General features: G+C 49.6%; 5 protein-coding genes across 6 annotated transcripts; 3 read left to right on the top strand and 2 right to left on the bottom strand.

Moving 5' to 3' along the window:
* Positions 1-679: 679 nt before the first annotated feature.
* Positions 680-1,354, top strand: PV10_01442 (uncharacterized protein). Its single transcript, XM_016365656.1, has one exon. The coding sequence runs from the start codon at positions 797-799 to the stop codon at positions 1,241-1,243; it is 447 nt and encodes a 148-aa protein (XP_016229305.1). The 5' UTR covers positions 680-796; the 3' UTR covers positions 1,244-1,354.
* PV10_01441 lies at positions 1,238-2,797 on the bottom strand. Of its 2 annotated transcripts, XM_016365655.1 has the most exons (3): positions 2,235-2,797; positions 1,670-2,165; positions 1,238-1,607 (listed from the first exon to the last, which is right to left on the bottom strand). In XM_016365655.1, exons 1-3 carry the CDS (start codon positions 2,416-2,418, stop codon positions 1,328-1,330), a joined length of 960 nt encoding a protein of 319 aa, XP_016229304.1. In that variant the 5' UTR covers positions 2,419-2,797; the 3' UTR covers positions 1,238-1,327. The 2 variants fall into 2 exon arrangements, with proteins under 2 accessions (XP_016229304.1, XP_016229303.1); XM_016365654.1 differs by having other exon boundaries at positions 1,670-2,797.
* Positions 2,798-3,077: 280 nt separating this feature from the next.
* On the top strand, positions 3,078-4,985 carry PV10_01440 (mannose-6-phosphate isomerase, class I). The gene is made up of 4 exons (XM_016365653.1): positions 3,078-3,247; positions 3,308-3,328; positions 3,380-3,471; positions 3,524-4,985. The coding sequence occupies exons 1-4, from the start codon at positions 3,214-3,216 to the stop codon at positions 4,709-4,711; spliced, it is 1,335 nt and encodes a 444-aa protein (XP_016229302.1). The 5' UTR covers positions 3,078-3,213; the 3' UTR covers positions 4,712-4,985.
* A 295-nt stretch (positions 4,986-5,280) lies between these two features.
* On the bottom strand, positions 5,281-5,790 carry PV10_01439 (uncharacterized protein; the record flags this gene model as incomplete). Its single annotated transcript, XM_016365652.1, has 1 exon — positions 5,281-5,790. One exon carries the CDS (start codon positions 5,788-5,790, stop codon positions 5,281-5,283), a length of 510 nt encoding a protein of 169 aa, XP_016229301.1.
* A 2,180-nt stretch (positions 5,791-7,970) lies between these two features.
* On the top strand, positions 7,971-9,448 carry PV10_01438 (uncharacterized protein). The gene has a single exon (XM_016365651.1). The coding sequence runs from the start codon at positions 8,083-8,085 to the stop codon at positions 9,187-9,189; it is 1,107 nt and encodes a 368-aa protein (XP_016229300.1). The 5' UTR covers positions 7,971-8,082; the 3' UTR covers positions 9,190-9,448.
* The last annotated feature ends 262 nt before the right edge of the window (positions 9,449-9,710 follow it).

Here is a 9,710-nt window from a genome sequence, read left to right as displayed (position 1 = left end):
ATTATTGGCAAGGTTACCAAGCCGCGGGGGAGGCAAGAGCACTGGAGGGTTTGATGAGCAGGTACGGGTACTCGGACCAGAAACCTCGCATCCCGTTCTGATCAGCCGCTCGCCGCTTTACACGCGCTTGAGCCTCGGCTCACTTGCTACTGTCCAAAGGATCATTAAGCGGTCTCTGACCGCCGCTTGAACACTTGCACACTCGAACGACATGCTGCGTACATGCAGGTAGGTAGATACCTATAGGTCCTGGATAGCATGCATGTCCTGGAACACAACAGAAAGGTGAGTCCTCGAAATCCAAAATGCTCAAAACATCGCTATCCAACACACAACGGCGGTTACCAACAAACATCAGTCGAGCGACTGCCTACGCATTCGACTACCACTTCGAACCGAGTAGCCTTCGATGCCTGCCTGTTGTCGATTGCTCGAGCCCTGAAACCCCCTCGCTATGTATCATGACGATACTCAATATGACAGATCGCGATTTATGGCTCTTGCCTGGATGTGTCACATCGTCTGCTCGGGGGAGTACTGGGCAAAGCAAGGCAAGGCAGGTGCAGGTGAGAGGGGCTTTGTTTGACACGTGACTTATAGCGGCATGAGCGCACAACCTGTTCCCTGACAAACCTCCAAACCCACATTGCTAAGCACTTTGGTCAGCCCGGAATTTCCACGCAACTCAACCCTGGCATTTGCCTACGCTAAGACCCAGGTGCTTTCAAGCACAACAATGACGACGTATCGTTAGGTATCTCAATAAAATCACTCTATCTCTCTCGTCCGAAATAAAATGTCTCATCCAAATCGTCAAGACCTATTGACTGCAGCTAAGCAGTTTTGCGAGGCCTTTGCAAACCAGAAACCTTCAGCTGAGATCCTGTCTCATTTCTCCTCTTCCGGAAATGTCCTGGCTTTCGAACATGGCCTGCCAGGATTGGCTCCGTTCTTAGGACGAGAGTTTCGTGGTCAGTCCGGCCTTCAGGAGTACTTCAACATCCTGTCTTCTCTTCTGTCGTATGAAAATATGCGGTTTGGCAATTATCTGGTTGATGTTGAGACGTCGAAGGTGTCGGTTCGAGGAGAAGCTCGTTTCACGTGGACGAGTACAGGTCAAGCGTGGGATGAGGTTTTTACATATGTGCTTGAATTCGATCAAGAGAACAAGGTCAAGGTCTACGAGATTTGGGCAGATTCTGGTGCTGCTTACTTGGCTAGTAAGGGTCAGTTGAAGGGTTGATCAATTTCATTTACGGCCAATCGGACGTTTCATTTCAATTGTAGTCATATCTCATGTATTCATAAGCGATTGCTAGATACCTAATCACCTAAGCCGCGAGTCCAAAACGAATCGAGCATCCACGAGCATTTCCTTATCATCCTCGTCGAACTTCAGGCTGTACATCGTCTTCTGGAAGTTCTTGACCTTGGCTCGGTAGAAGGTGTCGGTGTCGGGGTATTTGGCAAAGACATTGCCTCCATTAGGGAATTGTGCTACGCCGGGGTTGACTTGTGAGATGGGCACCAGATCTCGCGCCGTGGCTTTGCGCACGGTTTGCTTGCCAGACAGGTCATCTTCAGGGTCCCTGACGTCGTATTGAATTCTGTAAATAGTCAGAGTCATCTTCTTCTGCGGTGAGTCCTGATCTCGTTTTGCATCACTTACGGTTTCTTCTCCTGCCACACTTTCTTGATAATGCCATGAATGCCCACTCCTTCCTCTTGATCTGCTTGATCTTTGGGATATTTGTAGAAGACTTCGGTACCAGCGACCAGTTGCCCAGCCCGTTCTGCTTGGATCCCTTTGTGAAGTTCCACACCATCGTCCTTACCGCTGGCGGCTGCACGGTTCTGGCTTGCTGTACTCGAGCTTCGTTGGGAAGTACCCTTGACTCGCTTCATCATCTCCAGTCGACCATCACCGGGGCTGGGGCCAGGGGATTCTGCTGGTACCTCAACTTCCACAGCGACAGGGCGTTGATGCTTGCGGGATTTTGGCTGCCCATTCCTGGGGGCAAGATCATCATTGGTTTTCATCGTAGCAAGAATTGCCAGATTATTGACAATGTCCTCGTCTTCGTGCACCTTCCGCTCCATCTCCGAATATCGAAGATTGTCTCGGTACAAGGTGTCAAGACGTCGATGCTGTTCAGAGGTCGAATCTGTGAAGGGTGTTAGCCAGATGTCCAGGGGTGGCATGATCTGGCGAGAGGGAGGTGTCCGGGACTTACGGCCTTGAGCCTTGATTTCTTCCTCTAAAGCCAGAATCTCTTGTCCTAGCCGCTTGCAATGGTCATTGAATCCTTGCGCCTTTCGAAGACTTTCAAGAACCCTGCTGAGGATGTCATTCTCAAGATCCGACTCCTTGCCGTCGCGTCCTGTCGCGCCCCGACCCGCTCTTGGTCGAGAGCTCATGTTGGGTTCAAGACGGTGGTTGGTGGTTGGTGGTTGGATGCCGTGTAGTTAATGTGTCGCGTGTTCCTCAGAAATGATCGACAATAAGACCAGACAAAATGAAAGGACAAATATGCCGAGAACAAGCTGATTTAACTTGAAATGAAAAGCACGCAGTCACACCAGCATCAGAACTAGTTCACGCGGCCCAGTGGCCTGGTGAGCGCGTTGTGTTTCGGAGGTCCGACGTCCGACCAGCTCTGTCGGCAGAAAACAGGCTCGGCGCAGACCTAGTGCGAGACGGTGATCAAATGTGACTAGTGCTACGCCTGGATTGGCAAACAGATATAGCCATGTTTAGACAAAAAGAGTGAGACAATGATGAGGATGGAGGTTGTCAATTGAGTGGTCACCAACTCGCATGTTGATTGGTGAAGAATATCACGTTTGAGGAGGAAGGTGCAGAATTAGATGGTATGCTTCAACGTAGGTGGTGCCTGTCACGTGACCCCATCCCCGAGTACGGCGAAGCATACAGGCTGCGGTAGGGTTGGCTGCCAGATCTGGAACGATGCCCGTCGACCAATGATCTTGCCACCTGCATGACGATGTCCACCTTCAGGTGTCTAGATGCCATTGTGGCTGTCATCAATCAGAACCCATGTCATTTTCACCGCCCAATGCTACTCCTGAGTTTTTCTTCTCCTAAAGACCAATCCTCCTATGTTCTCGAGTTTGGTCAATTGATCTTTGCTTCATCCCGCCAATCCGACCTTATTCAGGACATTCGACGCCTCACTCAGACTTCATCTCAACATGCCCCCAGTCCCCCTTTTCCGCCTGCAATGTGGTACGTCCGAATCGTAATCTTCCCAACCACAGTTCACAGGAACATACTAACGATGTGCAGGTGTCAACAGCTATGACTGGGGTCAGTCAAGCCTCTTCAGATGCTCCAAGGATTGTAACTGACGATATCAAGGCAAAATTGGAAACGATTCTGCTGCCGCCAAGTATGCTGCCGCCACACCCTCAGACTCGTTCACCATCCAGGAGAGCAAGCCATATGCCGAGGTAAGTTGCTTCACTTCCATCTTATTGGCATATACCGATGTCCTGTGTCTAGCTATGGATGGGCACACACCCTTCCCTACCCTCCAAGGACCTGGAGACTGGTCGGTCCTTGATCGACCTGGTCACTGATAACCAACAACTTCTCGGCGGAGACATTGCGGCCAAGTACAAGAACAAATTACCGTTCCTCTTCAAAGTCCTTTCCATCAACAAGGCACTCTCCATCCAGGCTCATCCCAACAAAAAGTTGGCGGAGCAGCTCCATGCAAAGGACCCCAAAAACTACCCTGATGACAACCATAAGCCTGAAATGACCTTGGCCATTACTCCCTTTGAGGGTCTTTGTGGCTTCCGGCCCCTCAAGGAGATCGCTCATTTCCTCGCCACCATTGCTCCTCTTCGTGAACTCGTCGGAGAAGCGGATGCAAAGGCCCTTGAAGAGGTAGCCCAACAGTCCTCTCCCAACCTGGAAGACGCCAAATCTCGACTCAAGGCAGCCTTCAGCCATTTGATGAAATCTGACCGCTCACTGGTGGCCTCCAAGTCAAAAGACTTGGTCGCCCTGGCCGAGTCTGGCTCCATCACCCCTGGGCCTTCAGTCAACACCAGCGAAGAGCTTTGCGAACTTGTTCAACGTTGCAATGGCCAGTTCCCTGCCGATATTGGCTTGTTTGTTCTGTTCTTCCTCAACTTTGTCAAGCTCAATCCAGGGCAAGCTATGTATCTCAAGGCCGACGATATCCATGCATACATCTCTGGTGATATCATCGAGTGCATGGCCAGCAGTGACAATGTGATCCGATCAGGCTTCACCCCCAAATTCCAGGATGTCAACACACTGACGGATATCTTGACCTATGACCACGATCCTCCTGAACAACAACTTCTCCAGCCTGTCGACTACGCTTATGCCACACTCAACTCGACCGCCTACAGCTCCAACAGCTCAGCCTTGCTGTATGACCCGCCCATTGAGGAATTCAGTGTCGTGCGGTCAGCTTTGAACAAGCCTGGTGCCAAGGTGACATTTGAAGCAATCGACGGACCCAGCATTGTCATTGCCACAAGTGGTGAGGGTTTCATCAGTGTTGGCCCGAAAAAGGAACCAATCAAACAAGGCTGGGTCTACTTTATCGGTGCCACCGCCGAGCTGGTCATTGAAAGTACTTCGGACGAGCTTGTCACCTTCAAAGCCTTCACCGAGATTGGCGATGCCAAACACAACGCGTCATCACATTGACTAGCCGAACGGGATTCAAAAGGTCCAAATTTGTGAGATAGGGGACATGATGAAGAGCATCACATTATCTACTTGGTGCACGTCGAGAAGATTGACGAACAAGTGGCTCTTTCTAGATTGCAGGACGCTATATTGTGGATGGACTAGACAGCGTATACGTATATGCAGGAATTCCCTTGCTTCCTCTCGTAGAGTTTTCATCTTCATCTGAAGCATAGAGTTCTTAGGACACGATTAGACGATTCAACGCAATTGTATCACGTGGTTATTTTGATACAAGGCCACGCAAAGTGCGGGGAAATGTCCCTCCATGCCAAGAACGTTGGGCGGAAGGCGCGTTTTCACATGTAATGTCCAAGGGGCCAAAAACTTGTTCCCTGACCATCTTATTCTTTTTTTTTCGTTCTTACTTGCGAGGAATTGTGATTTGGTCCATGAGGTATCATTGTAATCTCTCTCACATCTTTACTAGACCTGGGTTGGATATGCTCTCGAAAGACCTGAATGACCCTCCTGGGTCATCACTGGCATTATTCAATCATAGCCCCTTCTCATTGATTTCTGCCTGATTATGCAGCCGCAGTTTCGCCCGCTCCCCCAGCTTTGTCGGCTGGGGGCATGACTGCATCTTTAAACACGGCAAAGCTTGAGGGTGTTTCTTCCAGAACAGGGAAATGAAACCCGCATTTAGGACATTGCTCGTGCAACACTGCTTGCTCCTGTGCAAGATCGTACTTTTTATCCTGGGTCTCGTTGCATACGGGGCAGATCCGGAGGAGTCGAGTATTAACGAGCTCGAAATTAGTGATAATGTCTTCCATAATAGCGCCGTTGGCTGCCCATGCTTTACAATGCTTATGATAGGTATCCTTGTGCCAGTCGTATAATGCGCCGCGACTCGTCCAAAAACTACATTCGTTATACCAGCTTCGGTCGTCCGGATGCTCCCACCAGATAAGGTGTAGGAAGCCAGGAAGTTGCATTAGGTGACGGCGTGTATCGGCAAAGAGAACCTTGAACTTTTCGTACGCGTCTGGGCTGGAAAAGCGCACCCGTTGCATGCTGAGATAGATCGGCATCGTGCCTGTGGTAGTTGGAGAGGGATAGAGAGAGAAGCGTGAAACAAAAGTAGCTATGTGCACCAGTTCTTCTCGAGGCGCTTCTGTGCAGGAGGATTGAAGGGAGAAACAACCAAACACTACTCAAGGTGCGAGCAATCTACCTATATGCTCGAGATATAGCACCATGTCAATCCCAAGAAATGAGCAGATCAGCCAACCAGAACATTGCCGATGGTCATCTGGACGATATCTGGGGGGAATGTTTAAGGAAACGACTCGATCAAATTAACCAAAAGGATCCTAACACCGCCCTTGTCTCTCGGTCTAGAGCATAGTTGCCAAACTCGGTAGGCGACAAGATGGGGCAGATTGTAAACTTCTTACCAAACAAATAATCAGCTGTACTTCAAGATGACATCCTATCCTTTGATAAGGTTACTGTGAACAGCGAGGTGGGGTTGTAGCGACTTGGTAGGCCACACTAAACGAATCAATTCAATGTCAGTTGCATTAGAGAGGGGCCTCGGAGGCTAAAATTAACAAATAGAGTTAGATTTGTATGGAATTATTTCTGATTGGTTATAGAGACAATGCACCTTCAGTCCTACTTTTCTACCGTTGCGCGTTATCTGTAGGCTCAGATGTTGTAAAGTTCGTACCTATGGAAAGGAGGTAATCTATGGTTTGTGCTCTGGCGCATGCTAGATTGGCATTGGTACCAACAGGAGCGCATCATAGATCCGACAAGTTCGAATCGACAGTTTATCGATAACACAATAAACAGCGTGTGGTATTGGCGATACCATAAGCTACACGAACGCTAGATGCACTCTCGTCAGAAATATTGGCGAGGCGACGTTGTCCGGCGAAGGAATGATCTAGATTCAACATAGTCTAGCGAGGAAATAAATCATTGATCATTGTTTTTTCCAAACGGCTGAACCCCACACTCAAGTCGTTCATGGCATCGCGCAATGAGCTTCTCCAGAAACTTGGATTTCGTTTGAATGGGAGGAACCTAATCGGGGCAAGCAGGTCTCTGGTGAAGTGACTATTGGTCGAACTTTTGGAAGCTCTGGTAACTTTGCTGCCCATGGCTCCTTGCGATTCAGATTCCCCAATGACCATGGAAGAAACCTGAGGGAAAGCCATTATCTACGTCAAGATGACCCTTCCTAGCCTCTTCTGAGAGCGGGATTCTGGAAAGCAGCATCGCATGTCCCGGAAGGGATGTACGCTTATCAACGCGGCCAGGGAGAATCTTACGCGGCACCATACGATAGCATGTTCAGTTATCCTTGTCACAATGGCAACTATGTCCAGAATCGATCAGATCGAGCCGCAGCGATGCCCCTACCAAGAAATTTCACATCCTCATTGCCAGATTACTATCTTCCCCTGCAAGATCAGTCTGACGCATTGTCTTCATTACCTTGTGTGCCTTCCCAGATGATGGGAATTGGAACTCCACCAGCTGTTGTGCGATATCAGGTTCCTCGGCTGTCCAGTACCAAACTTCAAATCCTGACAGTCAACCGAAAAGAAGAGCAACGATCTGGCTGATATTTCGGTTTCAGATGGCCTGGAGATGCCACAACAACAGCTCTTTCTGTGAGAGTTGACCTTCTGGAAAAGTGGACACTCACAAAATATTGGACGCTTTGAGAGTTTCTTGCACCGACCTTTATAGACTGAAGTATAGGATGATATATTTAAACATCTCCCTTAAGCCTCTTCTGTGATAATCTACTCGCATCCGACTGTATTATAACTATTATCGCCCCATAAAATCGCCTTTGGCACCAGCTCTTCTACCTCGTACTATAACAACTTAATTGTAGTAAGTCTGCTCGGTGATTTAAATTCTAGCGGAATGTCTGAGTTAAGGACCTCAACAATGCATCGCTACATTTGGGCTACCACTACTATCCCTGTATCCAAGTGTCACCATCCCCTCGTTACCCCAAACTCACGACGGTTGGAGATTTTCTTGGCTGACTGGAGAATGATGAAATCAAAACATGTTTCAATTTACAAATCAGCCTCACAGCTCACAGGCTGGAGGACATGTCCGATTTGTCAGCCAGCCTATTGGCGGACGCCCGCATGGCACCCGGGGCAATGGTGATCACCTGGTTGCATCGCCTTGTGTGACAAACCTGTCGTTTGTAGTGTGCTTATAACCCTGTGGACCAGACCTCGAACAAACTTCTTCTCATAGGGTATGTGGTTAGACGAATTTTGAGGGGAAAAAGCAAGGTCAAGACTTGCAACAACGAGCAACGATAATCGGAAATCCTCTGGAACGTGATGGCGCCAATCCGAGTTGGCATTGTCGGTCTGTCGAGCAAGGCTGGAGCATGGGCAACAACGTCACATTTGCCACGGCTAGTATCATCGCCAAATTACCAGATCGTGGCATTGTGTAATTCATCGTTAGAATCGACTCGAGCTGCGATCAAGGCCCACGGTCTGCCGGAGTCGACGAGGGCGTATGACTCGTACGATAAGTTGGCAGCAGACCCGGACGTCGACCTGTATGTGGTGTCGACGCGAGCGGATACACACTATGAGGTGGCGATGCCGGCTTTGAAGGCAGGTCGCAACGTCTACGTCGAGTGGCCATTGGGTGCTACCACCGAGGAGGCAAGGGAGATGGCGGACTTGGCTCGTCAGAAGAATCTCAAGACTATTGTCGGTCTACAGGGCCGTGTCGCTCCAAGTGTGCTCAAGGTCAAGGAACTCATCGACTCAGGCCGTCTGGGGGACATTCATAGCGTTAATTTCCAGGGTGCAATCAACGTCTGGCAGAACAACGCCGCAGGAAATCGGTATCACTATTTCATGGACCGTAAGGTAGGCGGCAATCTGTTGACCATCTACGGTGGACATATACTGGACTCGATCCTGCTCGCTGTGGGCGAGTTGAAGCCAGGGTCGTACACACCGCTGGCAGCAAACCTGAGACGGAAGATGCACCGAACCAAGGAGGACGGATCTTTGACGGAGGAGCTCTACGACAAGAACACTCCAGATCAGATTCTCCTTCAGGGGAAGCTGGATCGAAACCCTCCTGCAGTGATCAGCTTCCACCTGAGGGCTGGTGATCGCTTCATCAACACATCCGGGTCCATCTGGCGCATTTATGGTACCAAAGGAGAATTGGCGGTTGAGTTTGCGAGTGCTGGGCCGCAGATTGCCGCCGCCACGAGTATTCGATTTTCCAATTCAGAAACCAACCAAGTGGAAGATATCACCATCGACGAGGGTGGGAAGGAGTGGACGGGTCTACCAACGCCAGCTCAGAATATTGGCAGGCTGTATGAGGCCTATGCGACGGGGAAGCCGTATGCTGACTTTGACCTGGCTCTCAAGCGACACGAATTGTTGGATGAATTTTGGGCGACGTTGGAATAATATTCAGAAGGCTCTAGCTAGGGAAACTGGGAGGCGGGGTTGACCAAACTCAGGGACGGGACGGGACAGGACTGGCCTGGATAGGTAGAGTCAGAGGACAAATAAAAAGGAGGAAAAGGCTTGGTAGTGGTGTGATGTTGATTATGTCCGTGGTACTAGGGGAGGTATAGCATACGTTGGATGATTGCGGGAGTCCTGAGTAGTGACTAGAGTCAGCTGGAGCCGAGCACAAGTAGAACAAGAAGGTTAATAGTGAAAGAGATGATGTTGAAGAGTGACAATAAACTGAGATCTCTGCGTTTCTTTCAATTGCAGCTCGTGACTTCCGTACGCCATGCAGTTGCCACAGGAAGGAACCATGAAGTAGGTCGGTACCTGCCTCATGTGTGTTGGTTGAGATGTGTTGGCCCCCTCGAGGAAGGCGCGACCTCCTCCATGTGAATATTGAACTAAAAAGTAACAACACGTGGTGCCACAAAGATCGACTTACCTTCCTCGTACCTACAATCCCCAGTACTTAC

This window comes from Exophiala mesophila, assembly GCF_000836275.1.
Source record: "Exophiala mesophila strain CBS 40295 unplaced genomic scaffold supercont1.1, whole genome shotgun sequence".
Taxonomy (NCBI): domain Eukaryota; kingdom Fungi; phylum Ascomycota; class Eurotiomycetes; order Chaetothyriales; family Herpotrichiellaceae; genus Exophiala; species Exophiala mesophila.
The sequence above is the reverse complement of the archived record's forward strand: the minus strand, read 5'-3'. Positions and strand labels throughout refer to the sequence as shown.

What these genes read in the sequence shown, in the direction of transcription:
- PV10_01442 (XM_016365656.1), top strand. Translation starts at nt 797, where the DNA reads ATGTCTCATCCAAATCGTCAAGACCTATTGACTGCAGCTAAGCAGTTT.
- PV10_01441 (XM_016365654.1), bottom strand. Translation starts at nt 2,418, where the DNA reads ATGAGCTCTCGACCAAGAGCGGGTCGGGGCGCGACAGGACGCGACGGC. An exon ending in GTGTGGCAGGAGAAGAAACC is followed by an intron (nt 1,608 to 1,669) that starts GTAAGTGATGCA and finishes GACTATTTACAG; the next exon opens with AATTCAATACGACGTCAGGG.
- PV10_01440 (XM_016365653.1), top strand. Translation starts at nt 3,214, where the DNA reads ATGCCCCCAGTCCCCCTTTTCCGCCTGCAATGTG. An exon ending in CCTTTTCCGCCTGCAATGTG is followed by an intron (nt 3,248 to 3,307) that starts GTACGTCCGAAT and finishes AACGATGTGCAG; the next exon opens with GTGTCAACAGCTATGACTGG. An exon ending in TGTCAACAGCTATGACTGGG is followed by an intron (nt 3,329 to 3,379) that starts GTCAGTCAAGCC and finishes GACGATATCAAG; the next exon opens with GCAAAATTGGAAACGATTCT.
- PV10_01438 (XM_016365651.1), top strand. Translation starts at nt 8,083, where the DNA reads ATGGCGCCAATCCGAGTTGGCATTGTCGGTCTGTCGAGCAAGGCTGGA.